Here is a 23,827-nt window from a genome sequence, read left to right as displayed (position 1 = left end):
GTTTGTTCCTTTTTCTTCTTCTTTTTCATCGTAATTTTTGTTGTTGTTGTTGTTCGACTTTTATATTAATGGAATCCCGATATGCCGAGGAACAAGTGAATAGAAGGCGCGGCGACGACCCGGCCTCGACTTGTTTAAAACCGTGGCGTCTTTATTTTCGGTCGGGTTCCGTTAAATGTTTTGTTTGGTTGGGTTTTTTAAAAGGGGGTGGGGGTGTGAGCAGTAACATTAAAATACAAGGCGTGGGGGAATGCTATCGGTGTATTATAATTTTATGCACAAAAGGTTACAAAACTATAGCAGGATACAGTCGCATGTGCAAAAATTATGCAAGCAGTGGTTTAGATTATGGGATTGCGAAGTTTATGTGGGTGTATTCTTACATAGCTGCGCTGCTTGAACCAACCGATATACTATTTATGAAACCAAAGCCATACACGAAATTAATTTTTTAATTTTTTTTAAAATCACAACTGGCATAGCCAGAGGGCGAAATGGTGGGGCCCACATCTTTGGGCCTCCAGTTATGTATACTAACATATTGGCCCGTCTTCGTGCTAACAAGACCTATTAGGGCTGTTTACGTTTGGGTGCCCCATCCCCTCTTTATAAAATCAGGCTGTCCAGCACACCCTTTTGAAAAAGTTGGACACAATTAGGAATGAAAATATAGAAAATGTAGGACAAAAGTAGGAAAACGTAGAACAAAAGTAGGACTGAAACAGTACATAGCGACATTATTCATGTTCAAAACACGTTTTTATGTGGTGCTCGGTTTGTACATGTATTTTGTGTTCTATCAAAAATAATGTGATCTTATGTAAAGGTCACGTTATACAGTTATTTCAAATTACTGTACACTATATTAATCAATATACATATTTACATACATAGGTTAACATGATTAATTTAAGTTTTCCAAAATGTATTATAGATTCTGAAGTCATACATACACATTGTACATTATAATCATGTTAATCATTGGAAAATATGTTGGCTTTGAGGGTATAATTTTAATATGTTGAGATTATATGGTGCCACAAATTGGGAGATATATCTTGCTGCCAAGAAAAATTAAAATAATTCCCATAACTGATGATTTTTATGACAACACAAGGAATATGCTCACTTTAACAGCAATTCGTGGCATTTTCAAACAAAAAAGTACGAAAAACTAAGTATTCTGAAGAAAAAGTAGGAAAAATAGGACAAAGACCAAAAAGTACGAAAAAGTAGAATCGTTAGACAGCCTGTAAAATATTTGCCAATTAAGCCAGTACAACACAGTGTTTAAATAAATTATAAACTCATGTGTTGTGGCAACAACTGTTGGGGAATCAAACTTGAAGCTTCTGGCCCCCACAACCCAATCTCACCCCCACTCACCCCCAATTAGTTATCCTACTGTCACAAAATATACTCACAAAGCTTTATCTGTTCTAGAGGCATAGGCAGATAAAAAATAGTAATACATATTATAAGACAACCCATGCCTACAGAACAGTAATAATAATACAAAATAAAAATTTAATTAAAATGTTTTTTTAAAAAGAGGCAAAATTATATATATATATATATATATATATATATATATATATATATATATATATATATATATATATATATATAACATGAAACTAAACCACAGATTGCAGATTGCACAATTTGTTTAATATTTATTGTGAGAATACTTCCTAACATTTTCTTTTTTCTCAAAGAGGGTCTTTACATATTAATCCCCATGCGGTCTGGTACAGGTAAATATATTTATTCAAAAATATATCTTTCTGTGACATCCATCTCCAAATCTTCGAAACTTGTACAATCAACTGAGCAATTAAGGATTACCATTTGATGGGTGGTGTCAAACTGAATCCCAAGTCTTGGAAGTCTGAATTACTCCTTAGCAGCAATATGTCAAACACAAAAAAACAATAAAATATTGTATTAAAGGGGCATTCCTGAGTTTGCTGCATTTTCTAACATATTATCGACTAACAGAGACATTTTAATGATTGTAATTACATATCAAATATATTTTCCTGCATAATATATTAGTGGCTGTATATTAAACCTGTTTCTGATCGTTCTAATATTTGTACTGGTTAAATTTCATTTTATTTCCTAAAATATATTTTTTCGTACGTACGAAATTATTTGAAGACAAAATCCAGTTTGGGCTTCTTACAAATATTAAGACAACCAGAAACACATTAAATATACAGACAGTTATATTCTGAACAAAAAAATATATTTAATATGTAAATTTAATCGTAGAAATATTTTATTAGTCGGAAACATCTTACAATATAGCAAACTCAGGAATGTCCCTTTAAATGCAATTGTTGAAAGTGTTTCATTTTCAGCAGCAATTTCACCCCCTGCCCCAGTTTTTCTTTCACATATCAGATGAAACTGTTCTACTATTTCTATCATTCTGTTCTCAATATCAAGATGTAATGTAATTTGTTTAATAGTTTGTCTTCAGAATCTCATTTTCGACATCTAATCAATGACTCCACATCCATTGGTCCAGTTGCTGAAATATATAAAAACGAACATGTTAAGTATTTCACATCCATTTGAAGAAGTACATTAGTCTGTAACTTAATTACATATCATTGTATTAATTTAAAGTTTAATTTAATTTTAGGAAAACATTTTTTTTTAACAGGAAACAAAATCAGTGTGACTAAACAAAGTATCAAATTAAAAAGTATAGCAGTAAATTAAGAAAAGTAGTAAACAATGTATTTAACTTTGATGATGTTATTTGATTTGTATTAGAAATTTGCACAAAGATACATATAAGATGACATGTGGAAGAAGAAAAATGCCTATGCTTTGCTAAAATTTGGGGTATAAAATAATGATGAAAAACAAAACTACTGTCTCCAAAAGAAAATCATATTTAGGGTAGGTAATAAAAACAAAACAGATGTAAGTGTCTCATCTAGGTGGTTATGGGTTTGAAATCTTTTGAAATTAGGGTTAGGACATTACATTTCAAGCACATGACCATTTATAAACAGCAGTTCTTTTACTATCATTTATCTAAACATTAAAAAATATATCTATTAATTTGTAAGATTTTAGGGTACATAAGTTTAACCTCAGTAGCCTCTGGCAAAAACCATTAAGTTAAAAATTCTAAGAATAACAATAAAGGAATATAAAATGTCTTACCAGTATTTATTATAAATTACCCAAGATTGGTAATTGATCTGCTGTTAGGTGAGGAATTGTTTTAATATATATTATGGTAAAATTGGGTTCTTTTAATTGAGGGGTGAGGGGGACTAATGGATAAGTTAAAGTTTGTTTTGTTTGAAGACACCACTAGAGCACATTGAATTATTAATCATCAGCTATTGGATGTCAAACATTTTGTACTTTTGACATGTATAGTCTAAAGTGCAAACCTGCTAAATTAGTAGCCAGGTATCTTTTATATATATACTCCACCCAACAGACAGAATAGCACATACCACAGCCTTTGATATACTAGTCGTGATGCACTGGCTTAAATCGAATCAAACCGACGACAAACTGTAACCGGCATATCTGTTCCGATTGCAAAAAATCACAACTTTTTTTTTTCTTTTTCTTCAAAACATTTCAGGGTCCCTACATAAAATTTGCCTAATTTATAACTTTCCAGACAATACTTCCTTATCCCCCTAAAGCTCACAACCATATAGGTTACTCCCCCCCCCCCCCCCACCACAAACACACACACAAAAGCACATACACACTCACGCCTACACGCATGCAAACAAAAATAAAAGGAAAAAAAGGCTAAGACTTCCAAACGTTCCAGCATGCTTGTTAATACTATCACTAACTCTAAACCTAACTTAAGCCTGAATTAACTGAATGCTGGAACGATTGGAAGTCTTCAACTTCACAGTCTTGCTAAAACTTTTATTTTGGCCATTCGTCTGTGTGCAGTTTAACGACGGATTCTTAACGACAATATATACATCGAAGACTGATTAAATGAGTCAGTAAATTCCATTGCATTGGAGGGAAAGTGATTCTTAAACTCTTACCTTCGCAGAATTTATATATCGGTTGAATTTTGATGGATTTCGGCAAAACTTCACTTTCAATACCATGGACGGTATCGCAGGAAAAAAACTGATTTTACGTCAATCATAGGCTCCGCATAGTTGTCATCGCTGTTAACACATGTCAGCAGAAGTATATGTTTACTATGATTATAATTCAGTTGGAGGAGACCATTATTTTAACTAATTTTAATGCTGACTATACAAAAACGTTACACATCGAAAAATATTATGTTGTCTAACCTAATGGCGTCCAAGCAAATTTGGGCCCGCGGTTTTTGAACCGCGGAACATGATTGGTCCAGCCGTATGGAGGGGTCAACTAGCAGGAAGAACCATGTTTTTTTTTATTAACTCTAAAATTACGCGTTTTTCATTTGTTAAAGTGTCAGTGTGTGTCCCTTTAATCACGGTCCACTATAGTTCCTAATTATGACATGTTGTGGCTCACATATTCACTTCTAGTAAATGGGGGAAAATTGAAACAATTTTTATTTTTCAATGGTAATCCCTCTGGCTGAATTTCGCCCATGTTATTATGTAATATTATGCATTTAATTTTTTATTTTTATTATTATTTTTTTTTTTTTTTTTTAATTTTTTTTTTGGGGGGGGGGGGGGGGGGCATGGGTGTATAGCGGAAGAGGTGGCTGGTGTTAATGGGTTCTTGAACCACCTGTTCGGACCGGTACTACAGCCAGATGCGGTCATATAACAAACAACAGACGGAAATGTTCTCAATTAGTGAGTGAAAATAAATGCTTATATACTGTTAAAAATAAGTAGGGGATATTCCATTTCAAATATCAATAATTATAGAATGAAATGAGATTTAAAACTCAAAATAAGTGCACAATGTGCATTAATGTTCCCACTCAAAGAGCATGGAAAAACGCACCGATTGTTTTGATCGTGAGGCACGTGACACGCGTTGCACGTGCGAAGGGTGTGATTTGAAATTGAACACTTAGTGTGTATACGTTGTGTGCGCACTGTGGCAATATTCGTTCATATTTGTTAGTAAGACACTAAATCATAACCTTGCTGTCACATTCTTTACAACATTGTGTAACTTTTCAACAATGCGACGTCTCCAACGTCAGGAACGTCTCAGGGTTGTAGGCATGCCCCAAGCTAGCACCACCCAGTGAATTGTGGCCCGTAGACCTAATGGGTCACAATCAGTCATTAGCCGATTGTGGGCCTGATATTGACAAACCAGAAATGTGGATGATCGTCCTCGTTCAGGACGGTCAAGGGCCACAACTCCGGTTCAAGACCGCTTCGTTAGGACTTACACGTTGAGGAATCGAGGTCAATCAGCTAATCAAATCGCAAGAGAACTCCGTGTTACAACTAGTGTTACAGACTATTCGTAACAGACTGAATAAAAGTAACATCCACGCATGTCGATCCTACGTTATCCCACATTTGACCGTGAGACACATTACTGCCAGACGTCAATGGTGTACACATCGTAGACATTGGGCTAACAGGCGTTGGGCTCAGGTAATGTTTTCAGACGAGTCCTGATTCACAGCAGACTTCCGTGATCGACAACAGCGTGTCTGGCAACATTCCATTGAACGCTACGCCAACGTCAACTCGTCCTCATGACCAATTTGGAGGAGGGTCCGTGGATGACTGCCAGAACCCAGCTGCATATTCATTGGAGGGCCACTGGGCAATACTACCGCGACAACATCATTGCGCCGGTCGTTGTGCCCTTCACACTTCAGGCTGGAAGCCATTTTGTTTTTCAGGACAACAATGCTCGTGCTAACTGGAGTCTACTGGTCACTGCGTATCTGCAGCAACAGAACATCACCACACTACCGTGGCCAGCCCTAAGCCCAGATCTTTCATCCATTGAGCACACGTGGGACATCATCGGACGACGTCTCCGAGAACGTCATCGTCAACCAACTTGGCTGAATTAGGCGCCGTTCTCCAAGAGGAATTGGACAGGATCCCCAAAAATGTTATTGAGCATGCCACGTCGGATTGGCGAACCGCGGGGGGTTTTACCGGTTACTAGTGCAAATATTGAAAACGTCAAATTGACAAGCACCACCCGTTGCCTATCTGTGTCTTCTTCGGACCCACATCACTATCCTGGCTACAATCTTTAATGTCAATCTCTTGTCACATGAGTGCTTGTTGTATATTAATTAATATTGCAATAAAATTAATACATCTCCGTTATATTGTGTCATATTTGAATATCCCCTACTTATTTTGAACATTATATAAATATATGTTCACAATGGTGTATGTTGTTAGTGCCAACGAGAACCCGTTCTATTGGCAATCATCATTTGCCGTTGGGCAATTTAACATGGATTTCAAGGGCAGATGACATTTGTGTAGTGAGACCTAAAGTCGTAGCATACAAAAATCGCGCAGTGTGTGCCATTGTAAGGACATTTTCTCCCTCAACAGTTCTTGCCAATCACCTCATTGACCCCGCCTAATAAAGTTCATTTTGTTCATACCACTAGAGAACATTGATTTATTCATCTTCGGCTATTGAATGTCAAACATTTTTGTAATTTTACACAATGCAAAATAATTACATGATTTTGTTCTATTTCAGTTATAAAAAAACCCACCAAAAAAAGGCTCTAATAGTGAAAATTACGGCGTAGTGATTAAAAAACACTAGGATCTGTCACTTTAAGTGGGTTGCACTGTATGGAACCAACTGGAGACGACTGGACACACGACCCGACGTCCGCCATTCCCGTCAAGACACCCACCACCATGTCTAGCACTCTACACTCTCGTATTTAGGGTAGTGTCCGCGGTTGTCAACAAACTGACGTCTCCGTGGTGATGCGTGGCTACAGCCTCCGTGGTGATGCGTGGCTACAGCCTCCGTATGGTGACTGCGTGTTTCAGTCGAGGTCACTGAAACACAAAACTGAAACTCATAACGTAAGCAAAACTGAGGATTGGAAAGGAATGTTTGTTTGTTGGTTCTCTCTCTCTCTCTCTCTCTCTCTCTCTCTCTCTCTCTCTCTCTCTCTCTCTGTCACTTCGCTACTCTCGTCTCCGTCTGTCTGTCTTTCTCTCTCTCTCTCTCTCTCTCTCTCTCTCTCTCTCTCTCTCTCTCTCTCTCTCTCTCTCTCATCTCGTTTGTCTTTCTCTCTCTCTTTCTCTCTCTGTCTCTCTGTGTCTCTCTCTGTGCTTGTTTTACCTCTGAGCTGGCAGTTTCGCTGTCTTCCTTTTCAAATTGCTTCAGGAACCAAGAAAAGAAAACAAGAAGAAATGCGTATTATCATGTTTCCGGTACAGTGCAGCATATGCAGTTGTACAAATACACCCACACACACAAAGTTATTTTCAAAAAGGGTTAACAAATTTAATGTCACCGTACTAAATTATATTATAGTCATCTTTCTTGATGTGTGCAAATAAAAAAAAAGACAAAAAAAGACACAAACACAAAAATATTACCGTTATATAAAATCACACACACGCGCACACACGCGCATACATACACACGCACGCGCATACATACACACGCACACGCATACATACATACACACAACAACAACATTTAGTGAAATAATAGTTATCATTCTTTAGTTTTGACTATTCCAGTCTTATCTGAACTAGATGACGGTAGTAGTAGTAGTAGTAGTAGTAGTAGCAGTAGTAGTAGTAGTAGTAGTAGTAGTAGTTGTTGTTGTTGTTGTTGTAACATCAGCAGTAGTGGTAGTGATAGTGGTGGTGGTGGTAGTATATATATATATAGATAGATAGATAGATAGATAGATAGATAGATAGGCAGGTATATAGGCAGGTATATAGGCAGGTAGGTAGATAGGGTAAATAGGCATATAGATAGGCAAGTAGACAGGTAGATAGGCATGTATATAGGCAGATATATAGATAGGTAGATAGGCAGGTAGATAGATGGATAAGCAGGTAGGTAGGTAGGTAGACAGGCAGGTAAATAGGAAGGTAGATAGATATATAGATGGTTAGATAGGCAGGTAGATAGGTAGATAGGCAGGTATATAGGCGGATATATAGATAGGTAGATAAGCAGGTAGATAGATGGATAAGCATGTAGGTAGGTAGAATAGATAGAATAGGTAGGTAGATAGATAGGTAGATATATAAATAGGTAGATATATACATCGGTAGATAGATAGGTAGATATATAGATAGGTAGATATATAGGTAGATAGGCAATTAGATAGGCAGGTAGATAGATAGGCAGGTAGATATGCAGGTCGATATGCAGGTAGACAGACAGGTAGATGGATAGGCAGATATGCAGGTAGACAGACAGGTAGATAGATAGGCAGATATGCAGGTAGACAGACAGGTAGATAGATAGGCAGATATGCAGGTAGACAGGTAGATATATAGGCAGATATGCAGGTAGATAGATAGATAGGTAGATAGATAGGCAGATATGCAGGTAGATAGATAGGCAGATATGCAGGTAGATAGATATGTAGATAGATAGGCATATATGCAGGTAGATAGATAGGTAGATAGATAGGCAGATATGCAGGTAGATAGATAGGTAGATAGATAGGCAGATATGCAGGTAGATAGATAGGTAGATAGATAGGCAGGTAGATAGGCAAGTAGGTAGATAGACAGACAGCCAGCACACCTTGACGTACACACATCCAAACGAGACGTTCTTGCGAGTCCTGAAGCAGGATGTTTTACATATACCTCTCAGAACCTGTCAAAAGAGAATGTGTTTAATGTAAGTAGCACCATTTCATTCAACTGAACTTGGATTATAAAGTCCTAATAAAATTGATACCCGACCGTTATTTTTGTTGTTATTTTGGGTTATGGGGTGGGTTTGTTTGTGTTTGTGTTTTGTTTTGTTTTTGTTTTGTTTTTCGGTTTGGGAGTTGGGGGGGGGGGGGGGGGATGTTGTTTGTTTTTCTTTGAAGTTTTTTTTTTTTTTTTTTTTTTTTTTTTTTTGTGTGTGTGTGTTAGGTCTTGGGTTTTTCTCTTTTTACACATCATTCGTTAAAATCTCTAGAATCAAATCTGAACAACAAAACCGTATTCCGATATCAAACTCGTATCTCTGCATAAGACAGAGTTAAACGGATTAAGCAAAGTCGTCATTGTTTCCGTGATCTTCCATCAGGTGCTCGTCCTGTGGAGGACTGCCACTCCCTAGGAGAATCGTAACAGGATGTTTCATTCCTACTGCACCGCCTGTAGGAGGACTGCCACTCCCTAGGAGAATCGTAACAGGATGTTTCATTCCTACTGCACCGCCTGTAGGAGGTCCGCCACTCCCCTAGGAGATTGGTAACAAGATGAACATTTGCATCGAGGACTGCCACTTCCAAGACTAGCTTAGAAAACCCAAACTTGCACAGGATAGAGCTCAAAGGAATATATACGGCTGTGATGGTATGCACTCGTGGGGCACGTGGACAACAGTGATAGCAGATGTTCGCGAAAGCGGTGCATATCCTGCCCCACCCGTGGAACCCGTCATAAGCATATCAAGTCAACATCGAGTTTCTACCATGAAATGTTTTGAAGGCTTCCAAGTTCTGTGCTTATTAAACTTTTATAGTGTATAGTCCTTCCCACAGGGAGCGCCTTTTGTTTCATACTATGGAATTTAGTACAAGTTATTTATTTCTGAGCCGATTATTTTCTAAATTGCGTACAAAAATAGTGGGGGTTTTCTTGTTGGTTTTTATTTTGTTAGTTCCAAAACACTTTTATTCTTTTGAAACATAACTGAAATTATTTAAAAAAAAAAAAAAAAAAAAAAAAAAAAAAAAAAAAAAAAAAAAATTGTAGAATAATGGGACGGACTATAGACTCATGACGCTAATAAAATCTGAGACTCTAACGCCATGGCAACGTCATACGAATTGTATGCGTCATAAAATATTTGAGTCTAATATATTGCTTTAATAAATAATGATAGAACCAGTTATATAAATTCTTATCACACTACATGAGTAGCGATTGCTTTAAGAGGTAGTGATAGAGCCAGTTATATAAATGTTTCATCACACTACATGAGTAGCGACTGCTTTAAGAGATAGTGATAGAGCCATTTATATAAATGTTCTATCACACTACATGAGTAGCGACTGCTTTAAGAGGTAGTGATAGAGTCACTTATATAAATGTTCTATCACACTACATGAGTAGCGACTGCTTTAAGAGGTAGTGATAGAGCCACTTATATAAATGTTCTATCACACTACATGAGTAGCGACTGCTTTAAGAGGTAGTGATAGAGCCACTTATATAAATGTTTCATCACACTACATGAGTAGCGACTGCTTTAAGAGGTAGTGATAGAGTCACTTATATAAATGTTCTATCACACTACATGAGTAGCGACTGCTTTAAGAGGTAGTGATAGAGTCACTTATATAAATGTTCTATCACACTTACATAAGTAGCGACTGCTTTAAGAGGTAGTGATAGAGTCACTTATATAAATGTTCTATCACACTACATGAGTAGCGACTGCTTTAAGAGGTAGTGATAGAGTCACTTATATAAATGTTCTATCACACTACATGAGTAGCGACTGCTTTAAGAGGTAGTGATAGAGCCACTTATATAAATGTTTCATCACACTACATGAGTAGCGACTGCTTTAAGAGGTAGTGATAGAGTCACTTATATAAATGTTCTATCACACTACATGAGTAGCGACTGCTTTAAGAGGTAGTGATAGAGTCACTTATATAAATGTTCTATCACACTTACATAAGTAGCGACTGCTTTAAGAGGTAGTGATAGAGTCACTTATATAAATGTTCTATCACACTACATGAGTAGCGACTGCTTTAAGAGGTAGTGATAGAGCCACTTATATAAATGTTCTATCACACTACATGAGTAGCGACTGCTTTAAGAGGTAGTGATAGAGTCACTTATATAAATGTTCTATCACACTACATGAAGTAGCGACTGCTTTAAGAGGTAGTGATAGAGTCACTTATATAAATGTTCTATCACACTACATGAGTAGCGACTGCTTTAAGAGGTAGTGATAGAGTCACTTATATAAATGTTCTATCACACTACATGAGTAGCGACTGCTTTAAGAGGTAGTGATAGAGTCACTTATATAAATGTTCTATCACACTACATGAGTAGCGACTGCTTTAAGAGGTAGTGATAGAGTAGCGACTGCTTTAAGAGGTAGTGATAGAGTGTTCTATCACACTACATGAGTAGCGACTGCTTTAAGAGGTAGTGATAGAGCCAGTTATATAAATGTTTCATCACACTACATGAGTAGCGACTGCTTTAAGAGGTAGTGATAGAGCCACTTATATAAATGTTTCATCACACTACATGAGTAGCGACTGCTTTAAGAGATAGTGATAGAGCCACTTATATAAATGTTCTATCAAACTACATGAGTAGCGACTGCTTTAAGAGATAGTGATAGAGCCACTTATATAAATGTTTTATCACACTACATGAGTAGGTAGTGATAGAGCCACTTATATAAATGTTCTATCACACTACATGAGTAGTGACTGCTTTAAGAGGTAGTGATAGAGCCAGTTATATAAATGTTTCATCACACTACATGAGTAGCGACTGCTTTAAGAGGTAGTGATAGAGCCACTTATATAAATGTTTCATCACACTACATGAGTAGCGACTGCTTTAAGAGGTAGTGATAGAGCCACTTATATAAATGTTTCATCACACTACATGAGTAGCGACTGCTTTAAGAGGTAGTGATAGAGCCACTTACATAAATGTTTCATCACACTACATGAGTAGCGACTGCTTTAAGAGGTAGTGATAGAGTCACTTACATAAATGTTTTATCACACTACATGAGTAGCGACTGCTTTAAGAGATAGTGATAGAGCCACTTACATAAATGTTTTATCACACTACATGAGTAACGACTGCTTTAAGAGGTAGTGATAGAGCCACTTATATAAATTTTCTATCACACTACATGAGTAGCGACTGCTTTAAGAGGTAGTGTTAGAGCCAGTTATATCACACTACATGAGTAGCGACTGCTTTAAGGGGTAGTGATAGAGCCAGTTATATAAATGTTTTATCACACTACATGAGTAGCGACTGCTTTAAGAGGTAGTGATAGAGCCACTTATATAAATGTTTTATCACACTACGTGAGTAGCGACTGCTTTAAGAGGTAGTGATAGTAGTTTGTTTTATTTAACGACGCCACTAGAGCACATTGAATTTTTATCTTATCATCGGCTATTGGACGTCAAACATATGGTCATTCTGACACTGGTCTTTAGAGGAAACCCGCTGTCGCCACATAGGCTACTCTTTTACGACAGGCAGCAAGGGATCTTTTATTTGCGCTTCCCACAGGCAGGCTAGCACAAGCCATGGCCTTTGTTGAACCAGTTATGGATCACTGGTCGGTGCAAGTGGTTTACACCTACCCATTGAGCCTTGCGGAGCACTCACTCAGGGTTTGGAGTCGGTATCTGGATTAAAAATCCCATGCCTCGACTGGGATCCGAACCCAGTACCTATCAGCCTGTAGACCGATGGCCTAACCACGACGCCACCGAGGCCGGTAGGTAGTGATAGAGCCACTTATATAAATGTTTCAACACACTGCATGAATAATATGAGGGCTCGCACTCGGAATATATATTTACATTCCCATTTCATTCATTTCAACTTATTTTTGTGCTTATATCCAATTAAGGTTCAATCACGCTGTCCTGGGCACGCACCTCAGCTATCTGGGTTATTTGTCCAGGACAGTGGGCTAGTCGTTAGTGGTTAGTGAGAGAAAAGTTGGATGTAGTGGTCTTACACCTACCCACTGAGCCGTTAAAACTCGCTCTGGGTGGGAGCCGGTACTAAGCTGCGAACCCAGTATCTACCAGCCTTATGTCCGATGGCTTAACCACGACACCACCGAGGCCGGTTTACATTCCCATATACCCCAATGGTTTCAGACATGTCCGTCTCAGGTCCAGTCTCTGGTCAATCTAATTAAAATTAGCTCCACTATTACATGTGGATCTAACAGCAGCCCGTGGGAGCTCATGTCCAGTTGACCTTTCATTCGACCAATCAAAACCTTACTTACAAAATCATGCCAGTGATTTGATAAGAATTTGAAAACATTCGGGATTATGCCGAGGGTATACGAAATGATTCGGTGAATTACGAAGTATGCCGAAAACTAATTGCAATATAAAAGTTTATATAAAATTCGTTTCAAGACGAAAAAAACCCGTGATGGTATAGCCATAAAATCTGTTTATAGACGGGTTTTTCCGATTGTCGCCCAGCAGTTTATGACGTTGTCGATAGATGGCGTAACCGTACGGCCGCCATTAAGGGAGTGAAATTCACGCAACAATAACATGTGACGGCATTGCAGCTGGGCGCAATTTCAGTCTTTATGACTTTTTTGGAACGTTTTGCAAAAGCAAAACCAGTCTGTTGGATAATTCAACCTCATTTAAAGATTGTATATTCATATAAATGTCGGTAGAAATATGTCAATGGTTAAAAACATAAATAATAAAGCACCTATAGAGGGTTCCGCGATATGTGCTAAAAATAGCAATATTACTCATACCTCTGTGTGGCCGGCTATGGTGGAGGGCAAACAATAGCGTTTCATTGTTGTATACAAATACGAGCTTCCTTTTAAATATTTAATTTTTTTACTGTTAGTAGACACTGCATTATTTTGATAACATGCAGGATTATTTTGATACATTGGATAAGACGCAAAAAGCAGATATGGAAAAAACTGCATCTATTGGGAAGGAGGATTCGTACACTACAAAATCGCCGATGGAAAATGGCTTCAGGACCCCCATTTCTATCCATCATTTACGTATGCAGATCTGATAAATTACCTGATTTTTAGCCAAGCTCTTTTTATACGCTGAAGGACTTCCAGAATTATAAAAGTTTGGATGCATGTGACCATTTTGTGTGTGGTTGGGTGAGGAATGTTGGTGTTTACATCCATTATTCAGTCCATGTGATACGTGCAAGGGTGATGCATTCACAACGACTTAATAACACATCGCTTTATTCGTGGATTATTTTTGATAAAGCTGGTAAAGTTCTTTGTGCCCATTGTAATTGTAAAGCAGGACTTGGCGAATCATTTTCTTATATGGCATCCACGTTATTTTATATAGAAGCCAGTGTAAGGTTAAGGGAAAGCAGCACCGTGAAACAGGAACCAGCCTACTGAATGTTGCCTTCGTCACGAACTTCTGTTGACTATGCACCACTTAAAAACATTAACTTCACTACATCTAGAACTTTAAAAAAACCCCAGCTGGTGAGCAAGAAAAAAGTATAAACTGCTGTCCAGTCACTTGACACACGTTTTAATGTGGAACATGAAATATCCTCAGAGTACTTTGCTCAAAGACTGTGTACCAGAACTGCCGACTGATCCATCAATTCTGGTGCTACACTTGACAAATCAGATGAAGATCCAGCACTATATTGTATTTGTGATGATTCAATTATCGCATGCGATTCAGGAGACTGTCCCCACAAGCCATTTGAATGGTTTCATTTTTCTTGTATGAAATTAAAGAAAGCACTCACTGGAAAGTCGTATTGTATTGGCTATAGGAAGGGAGTGGCAGTGAAGAAAGTGAAATGTTTTAATAAAACTAAAAGAAAATAACTTTTCAAATACAAACTACTGTACACATTTACAGGTATTTAGTATCACTGGTGATGGATTTATGAACATTGAATTTAATTATAAAACTATGTGAACGATGACAAACTCACCAAAGAACTCGCCAAAAAACACGTCTGCAGTTTTCTTATCAATACTAACTGATATGAAACCCAAGCTGCACTGATGAGCCCTGGGAGGGCGAAACGTGTACACAGTCATAAAATGGGGGAAAAAATTATAGGCCTCAATATTGCAAGTTAAATTCAGTTATGATGATTATAATTTAACAACACTTTTTTAGTGATTAGTTATTTTGTTAGCACCTATATAGGTGTCATTACTTTGTTACATAGGGTCTGGGACGTAGTCCAGTGGTAAACTGCTTGTCTGGTGTGGGATCGATCCCTGTCTGTGGGCACATTGGGCTATTCCGTGTTCCAGCCAGTGCACCACGGCTGGTATATCAAAGGATGTGGTATGTGCTACCCTGTCTCTGGGATGGTGCATATAAAATATTCCTTGCCAGTGATAAAAATAAGCACAATGTTTTACTAGTCCACAGGACAAGTACATCTAGAAATATACTTGTCCACCAATATTGTCACCTGTTTGTTTTATTCAAGTACATGGACATTGGTTTTGATTGTTCAAAATGAAGATGCATTGAACAATACACAGAGGTACATTTTATCCCCCAACCCCCCCCCCCCCCCCCCCCCCCCCCCCCCCCCCCCCCAGTAGATTTACACTTGTCAGGATAAACGGATAAGTGTTGATTTTGTACGTGTCTTGCTACTTGGAAACAAGTAGTGGGTTTTCTTTCTAAGACTATTTGTAAAAATTAAGAAATGTTTGACATCCAATAGCCGGTGATTAATAAACAATATGCTCTAGTGGTGTATTTTGAATGGTGTTTATTAAATGACTAATGAAATTTTTACTTTTTGGTGGAGGACATAGTCAGGGTTGTTTTTTGTTTTTTTAAACTGTTCCAAAACTGGGCAGCACATACCACTCATATGGTAATCAATTTGTTTTAATTTTTTTGGCGCACAAGTACTAGGTAGAACACAGGCGACCAATATTTCTTACACCATTACCTAGTTCATTAACATGTTTCGCCCCTCCCAGGGCTCACCAGTGCAGCTAGGGTTATTCACTAATCAATGACTGAAAATTACCAATATTCTCAACAGTGACTAGTAATAAACTGCAAACATGTTTGGAGGATTATTTTTGTTAATATATAGAGTTCTTTTTGGAGATAATTATTTTTCAAGTTAATCTGTTTTGAATGTATTTTTTCCCAGGGTATTCAGATGTTAATTATAAATGTCCTAATAAAACATATTTACAGGTGTGTGATGACATTTCCATTCTTCAGTCAAATGGAACAACTGATGGGTACATATTTGTAACGGCACAACACACACAATTTTATCAAAAACTGGGTTTGAACTGTCAGTTTTTGTTATAAGATAATCAATAGGACATGTCCTAGGTCCGATCGGTTTATAGCTGAAACTTAAGCCAAAATGAAAAGTTTGGGCCAAAGCCTCCTTCGTCTTTCACTTTTTTCTTTAGTTTCTTCACCCTGGTGCGTGATAATGCTAGGAACAACCCCCCCCCCCCCCCCCCCCCCCCCCAAAAAAAAAAATTATATAAATCCCTTGTCTCTCCCGTAGAGGGCATTACAACTGACAATGCCACAAGTAGTCGGCATTATGTTGGTTCAGGACGAATGAAATCTAACAAAAAGATTCGACAAGTAGGCCTAGCTATTATTAGGTGTTGATGCCTTCCAACATGGCCGACCGCTATGGATCGTGGGTAATCTAGAATGACGCGTAACCCTCTATACACGCCAATACAAAAGTATAGTGAATAAATTAAACACACGCAAGTGTAAATAATTGTTATGGTTATTATGTGAAACTTTACTGAATGCATCCTAAAATATAGAAAAGTATTTCAATTGTGTACGTTTGTAGAATTGGTGTACCATTTTTAAAAGAAAGAAAGACTCACCTTAGATCTAGAGTAGATTTCAACGTTTTAGCTGTTACTATTATTAGCTCTGGGATATTCCAGATGTGATAAAAAAAGAAGTGTTTTATTTAACGACGCACTCAACACATTTTATTTTACGGTTATATGGCGTCAGACATATGGTTCAGGACCACACAGATTTTGAGAGGAAACCCGCTGTCGCCACTACATGGGCTACTCTTCCGATAGGCAGCAAGGGATCTTTTATTTGCGCTTCCCACAGGCAGGATAGCACAAACCATGGCCTTTGTTGAACCAGTTATGGATCACTGGTCGGTGCAAGTGGTTTACACCTACCCATTGAGCCAGATGTGATCATGTGGTTGAAGTGGGGCGCAGTTAACACTGCGAAATATTTTTCTGTTATTTATTTTTCTGTTATTTATTTTTATTTTTTATAGTGTTTATAGTATTTATAGTTATTATAGTGTTAAATGTGTGCGATAAAATGATAAATAACACGCATGCATGCCATACCGAAATTCGCACCCACACCCATTTCGTCGATTAAAAAAAAAATAAAAAAATATTATTATTATTTTTATTATTAATTAATAAATAAAGAATAATAATAATAATAATAAATAAATAAAATAAAAAAATTATTAATTTATTTATTTGTTATTATTTTATAATTATTATATATATTTTTAAAATTATTATCTTTTGTTTCCTGGAATTTTTTTTTTTTAAATTAATCATCCACAATATACAACACTAAATTCCCCTGAAAACGCGCATCTGATTAGTCAATACAATTTTGACACTTAGGCCTACTGATGATGCCCAAGACAAGTACAAACAAAACAGGAGCTTAGGCTGGGGGGGCATCTGATACCCTCGTCCGCTGAGGCTAAACTATCGTTTTAAAGTTCAATATATTAGGCTATATGTCCAGGGAAATTATACCTGCTTATGCAAAGTTTAAATTATTGGTTATGCTTTTGTATTGGCGTGTATATATATATACATGCTTTATTATCTATGTTTTTAAGGATTAATACCTTTCCACCAGCTTTGATATGAATCTACAATTTTTAAATGAGGTTGTATTATTCGACATACTGGTTTTGCTTTCACAAAATGTACTGAAAAAGTAATAAATAATGAAAATGCACCCAGATGCAATGCCTTCACATGTTATTACTGTGCGAGTTTCACTCCCTTAATGGCGGACCGATCACGTGATTCTAAACATGGCCGCGCACAGTACTTTGACGTCACTGGCCAATAAACCTGTCTATACTAGTATACAATCCAAGTTTATTACTGCACTTTTCTCGCCCGATATTTTTAGAATTTGTATGCTCTCGAATAACGCTATATAAAAGGCGAAGTGTAATTGGTCGATATTTAAATTGTTATTTATAGATGAAATGTCACCTGGACATGGGAGTCCACGCAATGCTGTTAGATCTACTGGTAGACCCAGTAGAGCTAATTTTAATCAGATTGGGTCTCTGGTATGGCCGGTCACCCGACCTGGGACGGAGAACAACGAGGGAAATACAACTTACACGTCCGTTTGATAGTGGTACTAAAGCTGGTGCGTTACTGTCCGCAGACGACTTGCGTGCAGATGAACGGCGCCTGCTTCCAGAAAACGAGACGGAAGTGGACTCTGGCTTGGCGGGGGACTGTTCATGCCTGGCAGGCGGTTGCCTCCTGGAAGAATTGGATTGAATCGGCGGAGAAGTGTCCTCGTCGTCAGGATCACCGATCAGGTCGATCATCGGCGCATGCCAGCGCGTGGACGAGCGACGCTGTATGTTTTCGCGATTGGTGTACGAGTCAACGGGTGTCTCCCGGGCAGCAGGATACGTTTGTCCAGGAATGAACTGTATCTCTGGACCAGATTCTAGTTCTACGACGGACGGCCGTCGTGAAGAACGCCCTTGACCAGCCTGTAGTTCCTGAGATGGTCGTCTTTGGCCAGCCTGTAGTTCCTGAGATGGTCGTCTTTGACCAGCCTGTAGTTCCTGAGATGGTCGTCTTTGACCAGCCTGTAGTTCTTGAGACGGTCGTCTTTGGATAGCCTGAAGGTCTTGAGATGGTCGTCTTTGACCAGCCTGTAGTTCTTGAGACGGTCGTCTTTGGATAGCCTGAAGGTCTTGAGATGGTCGTCTTTGACCAGCCTGTAGTTCTTGAGATGGTCGTCTATGACCAGCCTGAAGGTCTTGAGATGCTCGTCTTGGGCTAAACTCCCCTTCCTGAGATGTCCATCTTTGGTCAGACTCTAGTTCTCGCTTAGTCGCCGAATGTGACGACGTCGACTGCTGCGACATGGCCGTCAGTCCGACACTAGGACGCACACGATGGGCTGACGACCGCACGTCCAGAGACGACGACGACAGCCCATCGAAATTCGACACGGGTTCACTGCTGGTCTCGTGTAGCTGACGCAGTCGGCGTGGCGGCGAAGGTTGTGGGGACAGCCACGGCGGCGTCGTTCCAAGCTCCGACGGCATCTGGCCAGGAGGCAACGTCCTCTGCAATGAGTCCGACGACAGCTGTCCCGGGAAAAGCCAGTGCTGTGAGTCTGACTGCGACTGTTGTGAAGATGGCGACTGTACGGGAGATGTTAGCACCTCGGATTGGGGAGACAATTCAGACGGTGAACGCCGCAGTCCCGGAGCAGACGATAACGTAGACTGGGTCAGTATCTCAAGAGGCGTTGAATGCGACGGTCCAGCTGAGTGTAGATCTGAAAACAGTGAACCACCCATTTATGATAAATAAATAAATAAATAAATAAATAGTAGTAGTAGTAGCAGCAGTAGTAGTAGTAGTAGTAGTAGTAGTAGTAGTAGTATTAGTAGTAATAGTAGTAGCAGCAGCATAGGCAGCAGCAGCAGTAGTATTATTATTAGTAGTAGTAGTAGCAGTAGTGTAGCAGTAGTAGTAGTAACAGAAGTAGTAGTAGCAGTAGTAGTAGCAGTAGTGTAGCAGTAGTAGTAGTAGCAGTAGTAGTAGTAACAGTAGTAGTGGTAGCAGCAGTAATATTAGTAGCAGTTACTGTAGTAGTAGTATTAGTAGTAGTAGCAGTAGTAGTAGCAGTAGTAGTAGTAGTAGTAGCAATAGTAGTAGCAGCAGTAGTAGCAGTAGTACTGTAGTAGTAGTAGTAGTAGTAGTAGTAGTAATAGTAGTAGCAGTAGTAGTAGCAGCGGTAGCAGCGGTATCAGCAACAGTAGTAGTAGTAGTAGGAGTAGTAACTGTAGTAGTATGAATGATAGTAGTAGCAGTAGTAGCAGCAGCATAAGTAGCAGTAGTGGTAGTAGTAGTAGTAACAGTAATAGTATGAATGACAGTAGTAGTAGTAGTAGTAGTAGTAGTAGTAGTAGCAGTAACAGTAGTAGTATGAATAACAGTAGCAGTAGTGGTAGTAGTAGTAGTAGTAGTAGTAGTAATAATAGTAATAGTAACAGTAATAGTATGAATAACAGTAGCAGAAGTAGTAGTAGCAGCAGTTACTGTAGTAATAGTAGTAGTAGTAGTAGCAGCAGTTACTGTAGTAATAGTAGTAGTAGTAGTAGCTGCAGGCAGTAATAGCAGCAACAACGGCAACAGCAGCTACAGCAGCAGTAGCTGTAGCAGTAGTAGTTGCAATAGTAGTAGTAGCAGTAGCAGTAGTAGTAGTAGTAGTAGTAGTAGCAGCAGCAGTAGTAGTAGTAGTAGCAGTAGTAGTAGTAGTAGTTGTAGTAGCAGCAGTAGTAGTGTAGTAGTAGTAGTAGCAGTAGCAGTAGTAGTAGTAGTAGTAGTAGTAGTAGTAGTAGTAGTAGTAGTAGCAGTAGTAGTAGCAGCAGCATCAGTAGCAGCAGCCGCAGCAACAGCAACAGTAGTAGCAGTCGTAGTATAAATAGTAGTAGTGGTGGTGGTGGTGATAGTGGTAGTAATAATAATAATAATAATAAGGAAAAGAGGACGTGTCTGCTTGACAGTGACGAGAGGTTTGGGGTGAGGTAGGACAAATCATTTTAAAATCACGGTTCATTAATAAAAGGTTAATTGGCCTTGGTAGTATAGTGGCTAAACCATCGGACTTAGGGTTGATGGGGAGGGGGGAATTTAGCTCAGTCGGTTAAGTGCTCGCTTGGGGTGCTTGCGTCGCAGGATCGAACCACCTCGGTGGATTCATTCAGCTGAATGGGTTTTTTTCTCGTTCCAACCAGTGCACCACAACTGGTCAAAGGCTGTGGTATGTGTTTTTCTGTCTGTGGGATATAAAAGATCCCTTGCTGTACTAGAACAAAATGTCGCAGGTTTCCTCTGATGACTACGTGTCAGAACTGCCAAATGTTTGACATCCAATAACTGATGATTAATCAATCAATGTGCTCTAGATAGTGTTGTCGTTAAACAAAATAAACTTTAAAGTAAAGTTTGTCTTATTTAACGACACCACTAGAGCACATTGATTTTTTTATCTTATCGTCGGCTATTGGACGTCAAACATATGGTCATTCTAACACTGTTTTTTTAGAGGAAACCCGCTCTCGCCACATAGGCTACTCTTTTACGATAAGCAGCAAGGGATCTTTTATTTGCACTTCCCACAGGCAGGATAGCACAAACCATGGCCTTTGTTGAACCAGTTATGGATCACTGGTCGGTGCAAGTGGTTTACACCTACCCATTGAGCCTTGCGGAGCACTCACTCAAGGTTTGGAGTCGGTATCTGGATTAAAAATCCCATGCCTCGATCCGAACACAGTACCTACCAGCCTGTAGTCCGATGGCTTAACCACTGCGCCACCGAGACCGGTAACTGTCCCTTTAACTTTAGGCCGACAAATACAGGCTTCCATCAAGAGCGAGTTTAACAAGTCAAGAAGAAACTTAAGGACACTATACTGACTTCCATGTCACTAACAACTAAGGCCCAAAACACACCAAAGCTCGGTCTGGGTCTGGCGAGTGTGGCAGTCGCTACACCAGGTGTATTTTGATGTCTGGGTCTGTAACTGTTACAAGTTTTCAATATACATGTATATTAACTGCGTTCATATCTTTACATATATTTTCTCCTATAATCACCAACAATAATTATACGAATCCTACTTTGATTAATATATATTTTTCCTCTTTTGTTTTCTCTTTTTTTTTAAATATTTTTTTTAATATGACATGCACAGGTTGCAGCTGCCAGTCTGGCAGTGTGAAAATATAGCGCATGTTCTAATATGTCGGCTGTTGCCAGATCTGTTCGTTTAGTGGGTTACGAGACGTTTTGTACCCGGGTTTTTTGTTGTTTGTTTGGGTTTTTTGTTTGTTTGTTTTGGAGTTGTTGTTGGGTTTTTTGTGGGGGTTTTTTGGGGGGGAGGGTGTTTTTGTTTCTTGCTCTTTATTATTATTAGTATTATTATTCACTGATTTCTTTTAACGACCAGAAAGGTATGAACCAGTTTAATTCTTAAATGTCATCATCGTAGTTGCTACAGATTTCGCACGTTTACGGTGTGTTGGGGTGGGTGGGGTGGAGTAGGTGTGTGTGTGTGTGTGTGTGTGTGTGTGTGTAGGTGTGTGCGTAGGTAGTGTGTGTGTGTGTGTGTGTGTGTGTGTAGGTGTGTGTGTGTGTAGGTGTGTGTGTGTGTGTGTGTGTATACGTACGTACATACATACATACTAATACATACATACATACATACTGTTACAGTGGAACGTAGTTGGTCTGATTGGTAGCGTTCCGGCCCAACAATTGCGGGCGATTGGGTGCCACAGGTTCGGGTCTCGGTAACGGCATGAGGACATTTGTGAAGGCAATAAAGGATTTTAATATCCCCTGTGCCAGTGCGTCATTGAATATATGTATGTTTAAGTCAAAACCCGACAGACATACAATAGAGATATTCAAAATATAAAAATACATACATACATACTAATACATACATACATACATACATACTGTTACATACTGTTACATACATACATACATACATACAACATACATACATACAACATACATACATACATACATACATACTACATACATGTGTGTGTGTGTCATGTGTACGTGTGTGTCATGTGTGCGTGCGTGTGTGTGTTTGTGGGTCCGCTGCCCAAAGTATGTGCGAGAAAGTACGTGCCTGTGAGAACACGTGAGTGTGCGTGATTATTTGTTTGTGTGTGTGTGCGAGCATAGTTTTTATATTATTTATAACAGTAATTAAAAGAAACTAAATACTTGGACCTGACTAGGGCCTCCACGAGGGTCAAACTCGATCTGGACCCGAGTACCTTACACTTACACTAGATGATAATGAGACTAAAGAATAAAGTAAAATAGCATTATGAATCTTAATTCCAGCGCTGAATATGGATGTCAAATCATGCCATTGTATTGCATTCCACACATCCTAGCCCTATAATGTAACCCGCTGCAAGCATATGGCGAAATGACGTAAAATAATAATAATAATAAAAAATAATAATAATTAATAAAAATGAGAGTTCCTTGCACGGGTACTCGAGTCCTGTGAACGGATTCAAGTCTTGCTTGAGTACTCGTGAAGACACTAGACGTGACAGAATGTTCGTGATAGTAGAATTATCTATCTTTACGTTACACATTTGGTACACATAGATCTGGAATATATGTTCTGTATTAGTGTATATAAATGTATGTTATAATTTTCTTATGATGCACATCATTTGTTGTGTGGTATCCGGGTTAACACAATAATAATAATAATAATAATTATAATAATAATAATGTAGTAGTAATAATGATAATGATGATGATGATGATGATGATGATGATGATGAAGAAGAAACAGAAGATGAAGAAGATGATGATAATAATAATAATAATAATAATAATAATAATAATTGCAACTTTAATTGCAACTTTAATTGAGCCCTTTTATTAAATAGCCTATAGGCTTACACATTTTAATTACTATGTTAACAATGCAAATCGTGGTGACGTACCTCCGGACGCGTGGTGGGAGTCCATCTGTCCGTCTTGTCCACCAGTATGACCCATATGACACTTGCTTAGCTTCGGTCCCATATTTTTGTTTTTGTATACCTGTAACACTTTGGGAGC

At 38.5% G+C, this 23,827-nt stretch overlaps 1 protein-coding gene across 1 annotated transcript; it reads right to left on the bottom strand.

Moving 5' to 3' along the window:
- Positions 1-6,352: 6,352 nt before the first annotated feature.
- LOC121386903 lies at positions 6,353-23,827 on the bottom strand. Its single transcript, XM_041517943.1, has 5 exons — positions 23,710-23,827; positions 18,300-19,486; positions 8,707-8,781; positions 7,270-7,308; positions 6,353-6,980 (listed from the first exon to the last, which is right to left on the bottom strand). The coding sequence occupies exons 1-5, from the start codon at positions 23,789-23,791 to the stop codon at positions 6,978-6,980; spliced, it is 1,386 nt and encodes a 461-aa protein (XP_041373877.1). The 5' UTR covers positions 23,792-23,827; the 3' UTR covers positions 6,353-6,977.

This window comes from Gigantopelta aegis, chromosome 12 (assembly GCF_016097555.1).
Source record: "Gigantopelta aegis isolate Gae_Host chromosome 12, Gae_host_genome, whole genome shotgun sequence".
NCBI lineage: Eukaryota > Metazoa > Mollusca > Gastropoda > Neomphalida > Peltospiridae > Gigantopelta > Gigantopelta aegis.
The sequence above is the reverse complement of the archived record's forward strand: the minus strand, read 5'-3'. Positions and strand labels throughout refer to the sequence as shown.

What these genes read in the sequence shown, in the direction of transcription:
- LOC121386903 (XM_041517943.1), bottom strand. Translation starts at nt 23,791, where the DNA reads ATGGGACCGAAGCTAAGCAAGTGTCATATGGGTCATACTGGTGGACAA. An exon ending in CTCCCACCACGCGTCCGGAG is followed by an intron (nt 19,487 to 23,709) that starts GTACGTCACCAC and finishes CACTGTTTTCAG; the next exon opens with ATCTACACTCAGCTGGACCG. An exon ending in TACCACTATCAAACGGACGT is followed by an intron (nt 8,782 to 18,299) that starts GTAAGTTGTATT and finishes CTCTTTTGACAG; the next exon opens with GTTCTGAGAGGTATATGTAA.